The sequence below is a fragment of the Sorex araneus genome, chromosome 2 (genome assembly GCF_027595985.1).
Source record: "Sorex araneus isolate mSorAra2 chromosome 2, mSorAra2.pri, whole genome shotgun sequence".
Lineage (NCBI taxonomy): Eukaryota > Metazoa > Chordata > Mammalia > Eulipotyphla > Soricidae > Sorex > Sorex araneus.
The window spans coordinates 345,519,392-345,539,948 of NC_073303.1; the positions used below are offsets into that span (position 1 = coordinate 345,519,392).

Sequence of the window (20,557 nt, forward strand, 5' to 3'; positions counted from 1 at the left end):
TAACCTGGTAATGTGAGTGAGAAATAGTAGTTTAGAAAGGCAGACACCCCCTCCTCAATCCCTGAGATTCTGTATGCCCCTATTTCCTAGGTCTCAGGACCTTACGACACAAATGCTTCAGTTCCCACTGCCCTACCATCTCTATTTTATTGGTGTACTACGTCCATGCTTTTCTTCATAGAACACACCAAAGTCTTTAATCAACAATTATCTTTAAGATTTCTAAGGTCTAGAGTAAGTAACTCTTGAATTGAAAAGGCTACCCATCTCAGAGTTTTGCAGGGATGGGGGTCATACCCTGCAGTGCTCAGGGCTTACTCCTAGCTCTATTCCAGGATCACTCCTGGAGTGGCTCTGGAACCGACCGTACTTGGTGTTGGGATTGAGCCAACATTGGTCACATGCAAAGCTAGTGCCTTAAGCTCTGCACTATCTCTCTGCCCCAAACTCACTGATAAATAAGAGGAGTCAACTTGTCGTAGGTAGGAACCAGGGTCTATGAGAACCAAACCGATCCTCTCAGAGAAGAATCCTAAGACTCTAGAGCCTCCATTCATGCCATGGTATATGTTCTTACCTCTGCTTAGGATGTTTTTCTCTTCCTTCTTGCCTTTAACCTAGTTTTCATTTGCCAGGAAGTCTGAGATAAGATTTCATCACATCCAGAAAGCCTCAAATGACCATAACTCAAATTAGGTATTCTCCCTTGTATTCTGAAGAATCCTGAATTTATATTACCAAAGCACTTATCATACTTTATTGCAATTATATATAATCCCATGTCCTAAACTGTGAAAGAACAATGTCTATGTGTCACTCAGGTGGCTGATATATAGTAGAGGCTCAATAAGGATACTTCAAATGACCTGAGCAGGCATCCCAGGGCTGAGGAAATAACTGGCAAAGGCAGAGAATGAGTTCCCCCAATACTACTGTTGATCTAGGACATAATTCAACTTTTCATAACTTCTCATTCAGCACCTGATTCCAATGTACAAATGTACATTGTAGCACTGTAGCACTGTTGTCCTGTTGTTCATTGAGTTGTTTGAGTAGGCACCAGTAATGTTTCTATTGTAAGACTTGTTATTACTGTTTTGGGCATATCAAATACACCATGGGTAGCTTGTCAGGCTCTGCTTATGTACATTGTACAAATGCTAAATGCTTAATGTACAAATGCCCTTTCTGGATCTGGATCCTTGCCATTGGAAACATCATCTAAGTCTGCTTTATCAGGAGTTCTTTCAGGATCTCTACCCAATTCCTAATCTTAGTGTGATGGTGTCCATTCAGCAGTTCAACAAACATCTTGTGTGAATTTCTTTACACAATACTGAATTGGGTGGGTACGGACAGGACCTCTGCTCTCAGGAAACCTCTCCTATGTGGAGTTTTGCCATATAAATGAATTCTTTATACATCACAGTCTTTGTCGTATTTAAGAAATTGTACAAATCTTACAAAGAGAGCTGAACTCTGGTGTGAGTTCTCTGATGCTTCTTAAGGCCTGACGTATACCTAAATGTTTTCTGACATTCACTACACTCATAAGGCTTCTCTCCAGTGTGGATTCTCTTGTGCTTGATGAGGGCTGAGTTCTGACTGAAGGACTTTCCACACTCCCTGCACAAATAAGGTTTTTCTCCAGTGTGAATTCTTTGATGCTCTATAAGGATAGAGTTTCTGCTAAAGGCTTTACCACACTGAACACATTTATAGTGTTTGACTCCAGTATGAATTTTCATATGTTGACTAAGGGCTGAGTTCGCACTTAAAATTTTCCCACATTCACCACATTCATAAGGATTCTCTACAGAATGAGTTCTCTGATGTCTACTGACTTCTGAGCTACTCCTGAAAAGTTTTCCACATTCACAGTTGTAGATTTTTCCAGCACTATGAATTTTCTGATGTCTAATAAGGCTTGAGTTCATAGTAAAGGCTTTGCCACATTGTTTACATGCATATGGTCTCTCTCCAGTATGAATTCTCTGATGTCTAATAAGCCTGTAGTTCTGAGGAAAGGCTTTCCCACAGTCAGAGCATGTGTACAGTCTTTTCCTAGCATGAGTTCTTTGCTTCCTTACATTTGGGTTTAGACTAATATTTCTTTCACTTTCAAGGACACTCTCTTCTGTGGGTATTTTCTTATTGAAGGCTACCAGACTAAAATGTGTTTCTTGAGAAGGAAGCTGGCTCATTTTGATACTTGTGGAATTTTCTTTTAGTTGCTCCAAGTTGTTCAGGCCTCTCAACGCTTCTTTACCTCTCTGACATGAAGGAGTTTCCCCAGGAAGTTTTTTAGGGGATAGCACAACCACTGATACTACACATTCAGTATTTTCTTGCTTTGCTGTCAGTGCTTTGTCAGCTTCCAGCTTACCACCTGAATAAAAAAATGTGAGTGTCATTTATTTTCTGGGTTGGAAACAAAGGAAATAAAGAAAATTAATAAGCCAATTAAGTATTTGCCTAATTTAAGAGTTTAGGGGATAAATTCTTTTTTTTTTCTTTTTGGGTCACACCTGGCAATGCACAGGGTTTACTCCTGGCTTTGCACTCAGGAATTACTCCTGGCGGTGTTCAGGGGATCATATGGGATGCTGGGAATCGAACCCGGGTCGGCCGCGTGCAAGGCAAACGCCCTATCTACTGTGCTATCGCTCCAGCCTGTAGGGGATAAATTCTTAAAATTAGCTTCCCCATGTATAATTTAGAATGTGAAGATGGTAGCACCTTCCAAGGATAAGCAGACTTACAGTGACAGAACATACTGGAGATGAGGGATGGTCAAATGGAAATACATCATTTAGAGGAAATGGTAATAAGTGTACTGTTGAGAGGCCAGGAAGCAATCCTGAGTTAGAGTCACAAATAAGAATGGCACTTTTTTTTCCCATAAAGCATATCCTATAATGCTCTGGGATTATTTCTAGCTGTTTTCAGGGGTCACTTCTTGACAGTGGTTTGGTAACCAAATGTGGTTCCGGAATTGAACTGGGGATATTGACCATGTGCAAAGCAAGTACTTTAACCTCTACAATCCAGCCCTCAGATGAGTTTTTAGGTAACTGGGGGAAGAAAGAGAAGTAATAAGGAATGACCAGGATAATGACATCTAAGAGACTTGAATCAGAGATGCTTCTAGAAAATTAGTAGAGTAAAAGGTACCTTGATAACTTCTTTCTTGATAACCTTGAGGTTAAATTGGGGAAAGGTAGGAACTAGTATCCATTAAAGCAACTTGACATTCTTGCAGGTTCGTTCTAAGTTAATCAAATGCTTATTTAAAAAAAAATAAGAGCATGAGAAAAGAAATTTTGTCGTTTTCCTGATTCATTCTAGAATGAAATTGGAGGTCGGATCCTGACCAATCTCCATCCTGCAGGTAAACAGGCAATCCCTTGGAGAGCCTGCCTCAGCGCGGAGAAGCCCCCTCCCCACCCCCTGCCCGCCTCGGCTCGGGGCTTCTCCTGAAGCCCCTGCCTGGCACCTTTCCGCCGCCGCCGTCGGATCCTGACCAATCTCCATCCTGCAGGTAAACAGGCAATCCCTTGGAGAGCCTGCCTCAGCGCGGAGAAGCCCCCTCCCCGCCCCCTGCCCGCCTCGGCTCGGGGCTTCTCCTGAAGCCCCTGCCTGGCACCTTTCCGCCGCCGCCATCGGATCCTGACCAATCTCCATCCTGCAGGTAAACAGGCAATCCCTTGGAGAGCCTGCCTCAGCGCGGAGAAGCCCCCTCCCCACCCCCTGCCCACCTCGGCTCGGGGCTTCTCCTGAAGCCCCTGCCTGGCACCTTTCCGCCGCCGCCCTCGGATCCTGACCAATCCCCACTCTGCTGCTTAGGGGCGTGTCCTCATCTTAGAGGGCGTGGCCTAAAAGTGGGCGTGGCCTCTTTCCGGAGCGGCGGCCGCTAACGCAGCCGCAGATATTTTTACCATTCCATGCATTGTCCTTTGGCCACAATTGATTGAACCCATTCCTCCAAAGAACTCCCTCATCATCTTAGTTACTATATGTTAATATTCAACTAACATAGCCTATCTTAACTTCACAAAAACTGTCAATGAATACATCAACTTGCACAGAAAAGTACTTTGTCAAAAGAGCATAGCCAAAAATCTTCAGTCGAGGTTCCTCCCAAGCTAACGAGAGCTCCAGATAGTAAAGCCCATAACAACATGAAGAAACTGAGAAAATCCCCACCACTAGGAGAGAGCCAAGAAAAATCTCACTAACCTCAGCAGCGACCTCCCAGAAATACACCCTCCTCTCAGATAGAGAATTCAGAGAGGAAATTGTCAGGATGGTTCACGAACTCAACACAACTATGGAACGAACATCCAATAAATTAAGGGAGGATATGGATGCAGCGTTGGAACGCTCCACCAAGATAATCCAGGAAGAAATGAGAGCAGAAATTTCAAAGCTACGAACAGAAGTCACACAACTAAAAGAATCAGTAGATGAAATGAAAAACTCCGTAGGTGCCCTCAATAGTAGAATGACTACAGCCGAAGACAGAATCAGTGAGCTTGAAGATGAGCTGCACAAAGCATATAGACAACAGCAAATAATGGCAAAAGACCTCAAAATGGCTCTAGAGCGAGTTCGAGTCCTAGGGGACGACCTCAGGAGAAACAACATAAGAATCATGGGAGTGCCGGAACCACACGGAACCAATCCCAATGAAAAAAACACCATTAAAGACATCATTGCTAAAAAATTCCCAGAGCTAGAGAATGCGGCCATCCAGATACAAGGAGTCCGAAGGGTGCCAGCTAAAAGGGACCCAAATAGAAAATCCCCAAGGCATATCATAGTCAGAATGATGGAGGCCGTGGATAGAGACACAATACTGCAAGCAGCAAGATCAAAGAAGGAGATCATATACAAAGGCACATCCCTTAGATTCACAGCAGACCTATCAGAAGAAACTCTCCAAGCCCGAAGATAATGGTGGGATATAGTGAAAAAACTTAATGAAATGAATGCCTCACCAAGAATACTCTACCCGGCTAAACTCTCAGTTAAACTTGAAGGAACCATACACTATTTCACGGACAAGCAACAGCTCAGGAACTTCATAGACTCAAGACCAAATTTAAAAGAAGGACTCAAAGGGCTACTATAAGACAAGGAAAAAGACCTATAAGAACAACAAATCCTACAGAAAAATGGCACAAAATCCAATGACAATAATTTCTCTTAATGTTAACGGGCTAAATGCACCAATCAAGAGGCAGAGTGGCAAAATGGATTCGGAAACTAAACCCAACTTTCTGCTGCCTACAAGAAACACATCTGAATAGCCGGAACAAACACAGACTAAAAATCAAAGGATGAAAAACAATCCTGCAAGCAAACAGCCCCCTCAAAAAAAAAGCGGGGGTGGCCATACTAGTATCCGATAGCATTGATTTCAGGCTGAAAAAGATCAGAAGGGACAGCAAAGGTCATTTTATATTCATCAAGGGATATGTACAACAGGAAGAAATCACACTCCTAAATGTATAGAATGAAATGGGAGACATATTCAATTTTCATATGCAAATGATTGAGAAAGATGTATGAAAACAAGCAACAGGAGTGACTTTAGCTCTCATATCTAATATTTCCACTGAAGAGTTATGATGGCAGATATAATTTGAATTATTCTGTGGTGAAAAAAATCTTAAAAACTACTAAATTACTTCCAAATTACCTCCTAAAGTCTTTTTTTTTTTTTTTTTTGCTTTTTGGGTCACACCCAGCGATGCTCAGGGGTTACTCCTGGCTTTGCACTCAGGAATTGCTCCTGGTAGTGCTTGGGGGACCATATGGGATGCCGGGGATCGAACCCGGGTTGGCCGTGTGCAAGGCAAACGCCCTACCCGCTGTGCTATCGCTCCGGCCCCTCTTTTAGTCTTATACACAATTTATAGGTTATGAAACTGAAGCTCAGACATACCCAGGATTCCTCCAGAAAATTAAACCTTACAGCATAAGTGAAACATGTGAAATGATCCACAATGATTCTTCAGAGGTGAGCATGCTCTCTAAGACTAAACCAAGACTAACTTAAAAGAGCATTGACAGGAACTCAGGCAAGGTCATTCCAAGGCAAACACTTAGGGGTCCAGCCCCAAAGGAGAAAGGAAATTTTGCTAGTCGAGGAACTGAAGGACAGAAGCATTGGTGACATGAGGTAACTGAGCCAAAAGCATGTCACTGGGAAAGACTGAATAAAGAAGTGAAACAGAAGTTAGAACATTTTAAATCAGATTCTCATGAACTATTTTGTTTTGATCCCTGAACTCCAAATGATTATGGAGAAACTGAAGCAGGTCCAGAGAGACATGTTAATATGCCAGGAAAGAAGTGGCACAGATGGATCAGAGACACTAAAAGAAAACAAGGTCAAGGGGGCATTTTACTCAATAACCTCACTAGAGACTGGTTTTTCATTAGAGACTGCTCCACAAAGAGAAAGAAATGAGATTGAACCGAAGTTGGGAATACCTCCTGATGGCAGACCAGGATTTCATACTGTTTAGTTTTCTAAGGCCATTGTAATAAAATCCCACAGTGAGCTGGAACAGTAGTACAGAGGCAGGGCACTTGCTTTGCATGTGGCCAACATGGGTTTGATTCCTGGCATTCTATATGGTCCCCTGAGCACTTTCAGGAGTAATTCCTGAGTGCAGAGTCAAGAATAATCCCACAGCATCACCAAGTGTGGCCCATAAACAAAAAATGTTTAAAAATCCCACAGACTAATAAACAAAGAAATACATTTTTAGTGTTCTGGAGATTTGACATCTAGGATGAAGGTGATCTGATTTCTTTTGAGGCTTATTTTCTAAGCATTCGGATGCTCAACTCCTCATGATGTCCTCACAAGGCAGTATCTCAATCTGTGTGTTTTCTGTTAACTACTCTCTTCTTTTGTGTTCAGAATTGGATCAGGGCCTACCCTAATGACCCCATATTTGAACTGAATTGTTTCTTGAAAAGCTCTAACTTCACATCTAAGATACTGGGTGTTAGGGTTCCAATTTTAAGGGGCACTTAACTCAGTGTATAATAATACTAATAGGAAAAAGTCCAAGAAAAGCTTTAGAAATCTTATTTGTCTCTGTTTATCAACACCTTAAAAGACATAAGTGTAAGTAATCTGCCCTAAGTTATTTAGACATCTACCTGCTTTAAGAAAGACTTGATGGGCCTGAGCCATAGTACAGTGGTTAAGATATTTGCCTTGCACACAGCCGACCTGGGTTCAATGTCCAGCATCCCATATGGTCCCCCAAACGCTGCCAGGAGTAATTCCTGAGTGAAGAGCCAGTAGTAAAACCTGAGTATCACTGGGTGTGACGCAAAAATGTTAATAAAAAAAAAACTTGAGAAAGAAAGGTAATATGTGAATTAGGGCGCATGCTTTGCATGTCCTTGACCCTGGTTTAATCTCCATAACCATAGGCTGTCCTGAGCATTTCTGGGAGTAGCCTTAGGAGACCTCAAGCACTGCCAAATGTAACCGTGGTGGCCCTGTGAGCAGCACTTTATTCTTGGGCCCTAATATTGGTATAGCTCTGATATGATAGAGAAGATATTTAAGCAGGTTCACTTGGCTAAATGGGCAGTTTCCTAAGCTAATGATGCATGGGGGAAGGCTAGGAGTTTCCTAGGATGTCTCAGTATACAGATGTGCGAAGACCATGACCTGGGATCTGCTCCTGGGGCTTGAGGCCATAAAAACACAGCATTGTCAAGCAATGGATATCATTAGACAAATCTCGGGATAGATTAGTCAAGCTCATTAAACAGTGATTTAAAAAAACCCAATGAGACTTAATGACTAATGTAACTGTCACACAAACTACAATCAATTTTTTTTCTTTATGCTTTCTGTGCCACACCCAGCAATGCTCTGGGGTTATTCCTGGCTATGCACTCAGGAATTAATGCCTTGCAGTGCTCAGGGGACTATATGGGATGACGGGCAATGGACCCAAGTTGGCCATATGCAAGGCAAGTGCCTTACCCACTGTATTATCACCCTGACTCCACTAATGTACTTTCTGACTATAGCGAAGCTTAATGAGAAGTTAACAAGATTGCTTGGTGGAGGTGAAATCAAAGAGTAGTTGGATGGAACAAAAGTTTAATCAGAACATGTCAGTGAGCCTTCTGAATCTGCTGCCCACAGGAATGACTTTGCAAATAATAAAATCAAAAGTTCCTTTGGCTTGAGTCCTCACCAACTGTACTAGTTATCAATTCACTACCTCGGTTCAAATTCACCCTTCAATTTTATGCCTATGACACTGAAACCGTTTGCTCTGGGCTGCTTGCAGGTAGGAGCTCTCACAGTACTGGGGCCTGGGCATGGCTAACGGAGGAAAGGAGTCTTCTTCCTGATTCTTGTGCACTGTTCCTGTGGCACATGGGGCACCCCGAAGCATTGACCCCCATGTACTCTCAGGTACGCAGCCTTGCTCTTGGCTTCCTTCTGAGTTCTGTAACACAGCATACTGCTGCCTGGGGAGGTTTTTATCCTGCTTTGGGGCATGGATTCTTAGTGGGTTCTGCACCCCTCTGTACCTCACAAAAGGTACCCTTGGCATCCCAAAGAGCAGCTTCCTAGGAAGTTCTTCCCACACAGTACTGGAGTGAAGATCTCCATCTACCAGGTCTCAGCACTCTCTCCTGCAAACCTGCCTCGCCGGCAAGGCGGTAAATATTCCAGCCCCTGTGTGTTCTTTAAGAGTTGTGAGTAATCAATGCCTCAGTACAGTAATAATTCATATATAAAACTTTCTCTGTTTGAGCTACAATGCAGTTTTTGTTACTGACGCAGTGGTCATTTCCATCTTTATTGAGTGGGAGCATAATATTTACTAAAAATACTGTCTGAGTATTGTGGACAGTAGTAGAAAATTTCATTAGAGATCTTAACTCTTAATTATATTGGAATTGCAGATTCTAAGCAGAGGCGGTGGGAGAATATTTCTAAGCAAAAGGGGCATTTCCACAACCCAAGTAACTGCCAACATATAAATGAACCATGCCATAGGTGACAACCTCTCAGCTCCATCTGCAACCCCAAGGGGTTGAGATTCCTCACCTCTCTCAGCAAGAGCCTGGGGCACTGGTGTCTCACTCTGGTTCTCCAGAAGTGGCAACTGACTGCTCAAAGAAGCCAGTGTTTCTGTGGGTGTCTTTTCCTTGCAGGATATTCTTTGATCACAAGCTGTGTCCTAGAAGTAACCAAGCACCATCACTATAATTCTGAGCAGAAGTAAGAGGAAAGCCCCTGGAATAACAGGGTATGGCAGGAAAAAACAGAAATTCATTTAGATGGTTTTGACAGAAAACAATAGAACTCAAAAACTGATAGTAATGGATCCCAGTGGGAAAAAAACAACCAAAAGACCAGAGAGAGAGAGAGAGAGAGAAGAAGGAATGAAGGGAGGGAGGGAGGGAGGGAGGGAGGGAGGGAGGGAGGGAGGGAGGGAGGGAAATTACTGTTCTGACAGCTGGGTCAGTACCACTCACAGTGATTCCCCATTAATTAGAGGAGGCAAAACACAAATGAAACCCTCTACTTCTTACCTGTGGCCTCGGCTCATCCAGCTCCCGTTCCAGCTCCTCCAGCAGACGCACAGCTTCCTCAACATCCTCTGGCTGCTGCTCCAGCAGCCAGGCCTGCAGCTCGTCTGGCAGGATGGCCAGGAACTGCTCCAGCACCAGCAGCTCCAGGATCTGCTCCTTGCTGTGCGCCTCTGGCCTCAGCCACCCATGACACAGCTCCCGGAGCCGGCTCAGGGCCTCGCGGGGCCCAGCAGTGACAGAGAAGTCAAACTGCCTGAATCGCTGGCGGAAACTCTCCTGGCTCTGGGTGTTGCTCTGAAGACCAAGGCTCCGTCCCGCTCTTTTCTTCTTTTCAACTTTCGCACCCATTGATTCTTCTTGGTCTTTTGCTGAATTGTAGGTCAAGGCAGTGGCCCTTGCTGACATTCTGGACAGAGATGGTCTGCAAGATGTTCCAGCTGAGGCAGGGAAGGGAAAGGAAAGTCTGAGACTTTCCTTCCTGAGAATTCCACTTCTTCAGGGAGCTCCTGAAGTAGATAACACTGATATCATACTGAGGGTGGGGGGAAAGTGCTTAGAATATAAACATGGGTTTTTGAACGTCAGCTACCAGGTAATACAGCACTCACTGTAAAGAAAAACAGAGTTTCAGGATAAATGATACTTTTTTTTTTTTGCTTTTTGGGTCACACCCAGCACTGCACAGGGGTTACTCCTGGCTCTGCACTCAGGAATTACTCCTGGTGGTGCTTGGGGGACCATATGGGATGTTGAGAATCAAACCCCGGGTCAGCCACATGCAAGGCAAATGCCCTACCCGCTTGCTATCACTCCATCCCTGATAAATGATGGTCTTAAAGATGATTTGGAATATATTTTTAAGATTGGAAAAATTTAGAGCAGAAGCAGGAAACTAGGGGCAAGACCTCTGAGTGGCCCATTCTAGGAGTTGGGCAAAGATGAACAGGTCATAAATCACAAAGGCAGGCTCAGAACAGTGCAAAAGAGTCAGGCTGAGAGATCAGGCTGCTTGAGCAGGAATGGAACAGTACCACAGAATCAATTAGTGAATGTCTATAGGGAACCTAAAACAGAACGCATTAATCACTGATTGTACCAAGCTTTATATATATTAGTAACCAGTACAATTGTATATGTTAGATGAGAACATTCTTTCCATAGAATCAGTGTATCCTGTATCTAACCTACAGAAGCTCCGTGTGAACTGTATTAAGGGGTCAACCCATTTTGGGTCTACATGCATAAATAAAACTTGGTTTTCCCTCTAATCTCTCAAGTGCCAGTACCAGATCCTTGGTCATATTTTTGTAACAACAGAAATTTCAGTATCGCCAAAATCAACCCAACCTTTTTTAGTATTGTTAGGATCAATGTTAGTGACAAATAGTACTTATAGATCACAGAAAGCAGAAAAAATTTCAATTATTGTATAACAGTATTATCATGTATCATCATTATTTTATGAAGCATCTCTGAAATGTCAAGCACCCACTGGATAGTTAAGATAAATGTTATAATATTTTCTCAACAATTCCACAGGGACAATTATAACTTTATTCATTTTCAAAATGAAGCTACTGAGAATCATTAGCTCACCACATACTAAGCAGCAAAACTTGTCTCTGTGACCACAGATTTTAACTTTCTTATAAACCACAAGGTCTCTTCAAAGAAGGTAACTTGCACTTAATAAACCTTGGTATAGGCCACAGATTACAGAGGACTTGTCAAGAGGCAAACCTTATTTTCCCCTTTTCACTAGTGAGAAAACTGAGGTTGTTGACTGTAATTAGCCAAGATCCCAAACTGGTAAACAACAAAAATAGAGTTGTCCAACTCCTAAAAAGTATGTTCTCTTTTTTACAGGATGTAGTAATACCCGGGTTTGAGTTGATAGTGTAATTGTGAATAATGGTGGAAATGTTAGGAAAGGTCAGAGAGTGGTCAGGGTGTATGTACAACAAAGAGTTATTCATTGATCGGACACTCCTGTTGGAACTCCTGGAGGGCTGGGGGCATGTGGTGCCGGGGAGTGAACTCAGGACCTCAAACATGCAAGGCATGTGCTTTATCACTGAGCTATACTCTCAGAATTATTCTTGACATCAAATCACAAGGTAATAAATAATAAAAAGATGGAAATAGATTCCTTCATCTGTTATTTCAACAAATACTTGAGCATTTGGCTTGTGCTAGGTGAACAGGACTGAAAGCTGAAAGATGATCTGTCTTCAAAACTGCAGGAGTTAAGGGACTCATATGGATCATATGGCGGTTCTGGCATGCACCTGACCTGGTTTCAATTTCTAACACCACATAATCCTTGGAGCACCACTGGTGCAGTCCTAGAGGCCTCCAGCACTGCCTGCGTGGACCGGGTGGCTGTAGCACTGCTGGGCTTTGAACCATGTGCTGAGAGCCTCCATCCTCGTTTGCTGAGACTCATCATGAGGACCCTGAAACTGCTAAGCTATGCTTGGAAGATCAAAAAACGAGCAAATAGAAACTCCTGACTAAGTGTGGGAATGTGGCAAGTAAATGAATACGGTGTAATAGTCCAAAATGGGGGGAAGCAGACAGGGAGGCTCAGAGAAAGGAGTAAGATCAGGAAGAAGGTGTGGGGGAAGAGGTTGGGAGAGACATCGCAACAGGATAGGAGTGAGCCAGGTGAAGATTAGGTAGAGGAAGGTTAAGATCCTGCAGGCAAAGAGCAGGAAGAGAAGATGATGCAAACTGTTGAGTCACCTGCAGAGGCTTTAGGAGGCCAGGCAAAGGGCTGTCACCTCTAGATATGGCTCAGAATCAGGAAGTGGGAGGCAAGCAGAGCCAGAGACTGAACTGGAGTCCTGCACATACAAACTACATTTCCCTGGCCTCTACACTATCTCCTTGCCCTTCTCTCACCAGCAAAAACAAAACCATAATCTTTAGGCAAGGTGAAGCTCTCTTTGATAGCACTCATCTCATATTACAGATGCCTCAGTGGTGCGCCAATATGAGTTGGACTCTCCTGGGTAGGGTTTATTTGTAAAACAACACTTCAGTAGTTCAGGTGTTCAGACAAGGCCAAGAATCTTGAGTGTATCAGGGCTAGGAGAGAACTGGATTGTGAACTCAGAGGGCTGGCAATGAAGTTTGCAGGCAGGAGGCCAGCTTTGATCCCCCCACCCCAGGCACAGCTAGAAGACACAGGTAAAAGAGTATTCTAAATAAGAGTGAATATCACTGTAGTAAAGGAAGGAAAGTCTTAAAGAGGCAGCTGTCAAATTCACCAAATGCCTAATAACTGAAAAATGTCCCTGGAATATTTCTCATATCTCATATTGGAAGTGACTCTCAACTCACAGGACAAGCACAGCATTTATTGAAATCAGGGAATTCAAAATTCTGTAATCACGATTATTATTGTGCTAATAATCACAATCTTATTAGCAACGCAGCTAATAAGAGATTAGTTCAATTAGTTGCTCACTGAACCTCTCAGATATTTCCTCTCCCCAAAATGGAGCTAATAATGCTTTTTGCTGTAGTATTATTATAGGGATTGGAAAGAGCATGGACACCTTGGAGTTTGATGTATTAAGCTTTTAGTCTTTTTTCATTTGTGGGGTGGTGTGCACACTCAGTGGGCTCAAAACTTACTCCTGGTTCTGTTACCCCAACACTTAAGAGTCCACTGGAAATAAACTAGCCAATCCAAACCTCCTCACTCTGTTTTACCTGCTCCTTCCTACCTCCTTTTTCCACTTCCTGACTGACCCAGGTGCTTCCCATGTGGCCCTAGGGGATATGAACTTCTCTTGGGAAGTGGGGGTAACAGCCTTTGCAAAGTGAGCATCTCCTGATTTAGCCACACCATGCCCCCAAAATAATGCTACTTCAGTTTAAAAATATTTGACCCAGAGTAGCACTTGATATATTGTAGATAATGGGCAAATTCCATGTAACCAGACACAGATCAAAGTATAGGCTTTATTGGGAGGAATTTACCCTTCAGATCTGAGTCAATACAAGGGAGCACAGGACCCCAATTTTTCCATCATCCCACAGAAGTGAATTCTGGAGAGGGGTGCCACTTCAGGAGAAAGAGCCTTCTTATAGTGTAACCGCAGAAAGCAGTGAGGGGGTATAGGGCACTTCTCTGGACCTTAAGTATAGATTACTGCATTTGCAGCTGTACAGGGCAGTGGTCTTCAATCATCAGTCCTTCAACAGATGCTGGTCGCATGTGTAAAATGGTTAAAGGTAGTTGGTGTATGGACCCAAGGAACCCAACTTTTGGGAAGCCTGGGTAAGCTGGGGGCTTGGGGGTATAACCTTGTCCTCTGGGAGTTGAGAGCCTGAGCCCAACTAATTCTTAGTATAAACACCAGGTGGGTCCTCCTTGCCACCGAATGGCTGTACTAAAATGCATCTGGACTGTCTGCTTACTTGCAATGAAAAATATTGAGCTTTTACCACCGAATCAAGCACTATTTTAATATTCACTTCATTTTCACAACACTGTGGTAGGGCTCCTACTGGAGACAAACTTGTTTCAGGTCACATGCTTGAAAGTGATATAGTTGGGCCTGTTTTAAGACTCTTAAATCATATCCTTAGGGTTGTGCTTAAGTGCCTTTAAACATTTGCCTTACCCCCAACCTGCCCCACCCCCGCTCCCATGAAACTGGGGGCTCTCTCCAAGAAGACCCTTTGATTTCCCTTTTTCCTTTTGGGGCCACACCTGCAGAGTTGATCAGGGAGCCAAGAGGTACTAGGGTCAAACCCGGGGCTCTTGCAAGCAAAGCATGTGCCCGGCTCTTTGAGCTGTCTCCTGGGCAAGGCCTTCCCTTATGCACGCTCTAAGACTCTTTATCCAGTGCCCACTTTTATAGACACCGCGCCGGAGCTTCGCACCTAAGAGGCTAAATGCCGCGATGCTAGAATTTAAAAAGCACCAGCGTACTGTCAAACACAAAAGCACGTGTCGGGGCTACCCAGGGTTGGAGATGGTGCTCACGATTGACGCTCGTAGCGGCTGATGCAAGAGGTCCGAGAGAAAAAGCTCCGAGCGCCGCGTTTCTGGTTCCTGGAACTGGGGCCCGGCATCCCAAGAGCCAATGCACGCGGAGACGGCTGGGTGGGCTGGTGAGAGGACAAATGCACCCCTGGGAGGGCCCACGACGGGGACGACTGCGGGGGCCTGGGAGGTGGGCAGCGCGAGAGGCCGAGTGATCCAAGGCGGCGGCCTCACTCACCCTCGGCTCTTCCGGAAACGAGACAGACCCCGGGAGCCAGCACGAGTTCCCCAGGGCCGCGCGCGTGCGCGCGCACACACCCTTCTAGGAAGTCCGGAGGACTGCGGCTCGGTAGCAGTGCCGGATGGTCGGGAGAGGGCTGGAGGATGCTCAAGAGCGCTATGCGGGACTTGAACAGCCCCCAGTCCAAAGGGTTAACGTGGTGCCTACAAGGGGCTAAGGAGATTGACTGAGAGACAAAGAGGTAGGAAGGGAGAGCGCGTTTGAGCTTGGCATAACGTCGAGGAGATTAAAATAGATCCCATGCTTTCAAATCTGGGGGCAGAGCAGGGAACCAGATTATCGTCAAGCGCCCCAAACACGTTGACTGTCTGCAATGATAGTTTTAGAAGGAAATGGTATGGATGAAGGCCCTGCACTGCAAAAACCAGGCAGTCAAGTGCATAGGCAGGAGGGGCCAGGGCGGAGCAGGAGACGGTCAGGACACTTTTTCTGTGGGATGTGCGACCCCAGCCTGGCCCATCGTTAAAATCATTAAGCGTTGATTTACTGGAGTTGCCCACGCAGGGGTCAGCAAGAGCTAGAGACAGCGGCAGGCTTCTGAGCGCTTGGTTTGGAATCAGTTCTAAGTCTGGGATGCACTGAACTCAGGCTAGAGGCCTGGTTGGGTTTGGAATTTGAAGTAGCAGTCCAGGAGTTAGGAATGCATTAATAATTTATGTAGGCTATTTACATGAGGCTTGTGTCAAGACTGTACTGAGTCTGACAGTACTGTGTCACATGGAATAAAGAGCAAAAGAGATGTGAGACAGAAGACATGAGGTTAGAAACATGAATTTGGAAAGCCAGAGAGTTTGGGGATAAGGTGCTAACTGTGCACATGGGCCAGCCCTGTTTGATCCCTGGCACCGCAAATGGTTCCCTGAGCACCTCCAAGTGTGATCCTGAGCACAGAGCCAGGAGTAAGCTCTGAGCTCAAGCCTGTGGCCCAAACCACCTTCCCTTCCCCCGGCCAAAGAAAAGCTTTTTAGTAAGATTTGCTAATAAGTGAAAATAGAAGAAAGAGATGACATCAGCAGGGGAGACCTGGTGGAAAGGAAAAAGGGTTGTGAGAATCCAACGTTTTGGGTGTGGGAAGAGGAGAAACAGTTGGAAGGATTGCTCAAAGAACAGCCCAAATGATCCAAAAGATAAAAATAAAAAGGGGAAAGTTTCAATGGGCACAGGAGCTCAGAAGGCTGGAGTAGAGTGATAACTCAGTGTTGCTGAAATTAGGAGGGAGGGGAAGAAGAGGGGTCTAGAAGTATATCACCAAGCTAAACTTTCCTTATTTGATTTCAGCTCTCATCAGATAAATACCTAGTTCGTCCCTTCAAGTCCATTTTTCACCCAATAACAGGACATAACTCAACTTTCTGCTGGTTGAGAATCATTTTTCTCTAGTTTTCAGTGTTTTCTTCTCTTTCCCTCTCTCTCCTTTTCTCTCTCTCCCTCTCTCTCTCTCTCATCTCTCCTGCCTCCCTGCTTCCCTCCTTCCCCCCATTCTCTCTGGGTTTTTTTTTTGCTTTTTGGGTCACACCTGGCAATGCACAGGGGTTACTCCTGGCTCTGCACTCAGAAATTACTCCTGGCGGTGCTCAGGGGACCATATGGGATGCTGGGGATCGAACCCGGGTCGGCCGCGTGCAAGGCAAACGCCCTACCTGCTGTGCTATCGCTCCAGCCCCTCTCTCTCTGTTTTTGGTTCTACTCAGGGCTTACTCCTGATCGGTGCTCAGGATCACTCTTGGCAGGCTCTGAGGACCACATGGGATGCTGGGAATGCAACCCGGCTCACCCACATGCAAGGCAAACACCTTAACCACTGCACTAATGCTCTGGCCCTCATTGCTGAGTATCTTAAATGTTCTTCATTTTCTTGCAATGCTGTTCATGACATGTGTCCTCTAAGATGATAGAAAATTTTAATACTGTCCCTTTCATTGTCTTCTTCGCCACTGCCAAATGGCATGAATGTCCATAGTTCTACCAACAATCCTGGGGGGTTATTGGTAGACACTAAGTGGTACTTGGGAGACAACTCCAAAGAGCTAAATTCAGATACAGAGAATTGCAGAGGACACCATGAAACCACTGGAGAAATTGAAGTGATTTTCGTCCAAAGCAAAATAAATAAAATAAAATGCCAGGGATTGCCAGAAAGTTGAACAAGGCATGAAGCAAATTCTTCCCTAAAGCTTTTAGAAGAATCGGGGCCCTCCTAGAACTCGATTTTATAGACTTTTGACCTCCAGAAGTATGAGAGAATAAAACACTGTGTTACCAAAAGTGGGGTGCTGTGTTAACAAATACTTTAAAATGTCAATGTAGCTTTGGAATTGGGTAATTACTAAAGCTGGAAAAATTCCTCCTCCTCTCCCTTGATGACGCTCTTGCCAAGACTGGAGATGGCACACATTTAGCTGTGGTGCTCACTGTCCATCACACATTAGGTTGTGGTTCTCACTGGCCATTACATATTAGGTTACAGTGCTCACTGGCCATCATATATTAGGTTGTGGTGCTCACACACTAAGCTACAGTGCTCACCAAGGGCCACACTCTTTAATAGGGATACTCTTGCATATTCTGGTTATGATGGTCATATACAGATGTGCTTGCTGAGGTCATGCTCCTGAATGCAGTGCTTGCACATGTCTTTCAGTTGTGCTTGCCAGAGGTTGCATCCTTTAATGTTGATGCTCACACACTGGCTGCAGGGTGGGTGACAATCGCTTGGAGCTGCCAGCCTCAAAGCAGAAGTGCCAGTACTGCTCTTTATGCATGAGGCAGCACCGGCATTCTCTTCCTCACACCCCCGCCAGCAACTCCTCCAAATATTTCAATGACACATTAAAATTCTTCCCTACCCTCATGCCCCATCCCCAATTTTCTGCATTTCAGGTTCTTCTCAACCTGATCCTTAAGATGCTCAGTATGCATACTGGACAAACAAGCAACAATTTGTAAAAGAGACCTTTCTTGCTCTAAAAGTAGATGAAAATCTAGTGTCTTTGAGATTTAGGCAGAAATTTCGGAGCATTGCTTACTTCGTGGGTTTTTTTTTTTCGGGTTTGAGGCCACACCTGACAATGCTCAGGGGTCACTCCTGGTGGTGCTCAGGGAACTATTCAAGATACCTGGGATCAAATCTGGGTCAGTCCACTGCAAAGCAAACACCTTAACTGCTGTACTATCTCTCAAGCCCTTGCATTGCTGCTTCTTCTTCTTTATTTTTTTTTTTGAAATTAGAGTTTTTATTTGGAGGTTTTGAAGGGAAGGAGGAAGAGAAAGTGGGAGAGATTGGAGAATAACGTGCTCAAGAGAGAACCCAGGCTTCTCCAATGGCGGAGAGAGCCCCTACACACATCCCAGAATTAGGCATGAGAGCATGAAAGTACACATTTCAAGAGGAGAGATACGGCAACACATGTGCTCGGCCATGTGGGCACAAGCAGCATAAGGGCTCAGCAGCATATGCACCGCATTGCTTCTTTTAATGTCAGTGTTTAACGAAGTGTGGTCCTAGGAGCCAAAGCACAAGATCACCTGGAATCCTGGGTTCCCAGCTCAAACCTATGGGGTTGTTGGGGGCTGGAGCCATAGCACAGCGGGTAGGACATTTGCCTTGCATGCTGCCTAGCTCGGTTCGATTCCCAGCATCCCCTATGGATCCCTGAGCACTGCCAGTAGTAATTCCTGAATGCGTGAGCCAGAAGTAACCCCTGTGCAACGCCGGGTGTGGCCCAAAAAGCAAATAAATAAATAAGTAAAACCTACAGGGTTGGAAAGTCTGGGTTACCACCTTTCAAAAAGTATTCTTGGGGACTGGAGCGATAGCACAGCGGGGAGGGCGTTTGCCTTGCATGTGGCCGACCCGGGTTCTATTCCCAGCATCCCATATGGTCCCCTGAGCACTACCAGGAGTAATTCCTGAGTGCAGAGCCAGGAGTAACCCCTGTGTATCGCCGGGTGTGACCCAAAAAGCAAAAAAAAAAAGTATTCTCAATGATTCTCCACCTGGACGGCCGGGTAGTGGTTGAAACCACAAAGAAAGAGTGGAAGCTGGCCACAGAACCTGAGGAGGGTGTGGAAAAGAAAAGGAGAAACTTCTGAGGAATTATGGCAAGCTTGTGAAAAAGAAAAGCTCACCAATGATCTCGTGACAAACTTCTGAGGATGATGGGGAGGATATGAAAAAGAAAAGCTCACCAAACGACTCACGACAGAACTGGAGAAATTTCTGAGGGATTATTGGGACGGTGTGAAAAAGAAAAGCTAACCAGAGACTCACGACAGGGCTGGAGAAATTTCTGAGGGATTATTGGGACAGTGTAAAAAAGAAAAGCTCACCAAGGGACTCACGACAGAGCTGGAGAAATTTCTGAGGGATTATTGGGACGGTGTAAAAAAGAAAAGCTAACCAAAGACTCACGACAGAGCTGGAGAAATTTCTGAGGGATTATTGGGACGGTGTAAAAAAGAAAAGCTAACCAAAGACTCACGACAGAGCTGGAGAAATTTCTGAGGGATTATTGGGACGGTGTGAAAAAGAAAAGCTCACCAAGGGACTCACGACAGAGCTGGAGAAAGTTCTGAGGGATTATTGGGAGGGTGTGAAAAAGAAAAGCTCACCAAGGGACTCACGACAGGGCTGGAGAAATTTCTGAGGGATTATTGGGACGGTGTAAAAAAGAAAAGCTAACCAAAGACTCACGACAGAGCTGGAGAAATTTCTGAGGGATTATTGGGACGGTGTGAAAAAGAAAAGCTCACCAAGGGACTCACGACAGAGCTGGAGAAATTTCTGAGGGATTATTGGGACGGTGTGAAAAAGAAAAGCTCACCAAGGGACTCACGACAGAGCTGGAGAAAGTTCTGAGGGATTATTGGGACGGTGTAAAAAAGAAAAGCTCACCAAGGGACTCACGACAGAGCTGGAGAAAGTTCTGAGGGATTATTGGGAGGGTGTGAAAAAGAAAAGCTCACCAAGGGACTCACGACCGAGCTGGAGAAACTTCTGAGGGCTTATGGAGAAGGTGGAAAAAGAAAAGCTAACAAGGGGACTCACGACGTAGTTGGAGGATCCCACGCGAGGGCTAAGACGGGTTAAAAAAAAAAACTCACCCCGGTCGCGTCGCCTCGGCAGGCAGGCTCCCGCGGGCGGCCGGGCCAGGCGCACGCGCGTCCCTCCCAGGCCCCGGCACCATAGAGCTGAGGGGTCCTCCCGCTCCCTAGAGCTGCCGCGCGCCAGGTTTGAGCGCTCCCGGGGCGCGCGCGGGGTAGGAGCGCAGTGGGCGGAGCTCGGCGCTTCTCACCCCGCGAGCGGCGGCGCTCACAGGGCCGCCTGGGAACCGTCGGCTGCCAACGGATTTCGAGTCCGCGGAGCGTCCAGCCCGCTGGGGTCGAGCCTGAGCCCCGCGATTCGCCGGCTGGAGTGTCCCTGACCAGGCCCAGTGCGCCTAGTTAAGCCTCGGGTTCGACTCTGCATCGGGAACTTTGGAGCAGGTGGGGTGGGGAAGCGCGGTGCTCTCAGCCGGGAACGGGCAGCTGGAGCGTGGGAACGCCGGCGGGGGAGGAGGGAAAGGGAAGCGCCGGACGGCGGCTCCGCGCCGCGCTGTTCAGAGGGACCGCGAATAGCAGAGCCGCAGCCCGGGGATCCACGTTCTGAATTTCCCTCC

The 20,557-nt window shown here is 45.6% G+C and overlaps 2 protein-coding genes across 3 annotated transcripts in view; one reads left to right on the forward strand and one right to left on the reverse strand.

Annotated features, from left to right (window-relative positions):
- ZNF397 (zinc finger protein 397) overlaps nt 1–20,557 on the forward strand; it is a 40,815-nt gene that overhangs the window by 11,514 nt on the left and 8,744 nt on the right. The window contains exon 1 of one of the 2 annotated variants that reach the window (XM_055125541.1): nt 20,188–20,384. The exons of the other annotated variant lie outside the window; for it this stretch is intronic. The gene's annotated coding sequence lies outside the window, so the exon portion shown is untranslated. Of the gene's footprint in view, nt 1–20,187; nt 20,385–20,557 lie in introns of those variants that run through there. 2 annotated transcript variants of the gene reach the window in all.
- The window catches only part of LOC101555885 (zinc finger protein 24), a 71,590-nt gene continuing 51,694 nt past the window's right edge, over nt 662–20,557 (reverse strand). The window contains exon 6 of the mRNA XM_055125539.1: nt 662–2,058. Within this exon, the coding sequence (XP_054981514.1) occupies nt 1,461–2,058 (598 nt within the window). The 3' untranslated portion in view covers nt 662–1,460. The remainder of the gene's footprint in view (nt 2,059–20,557) is intronic.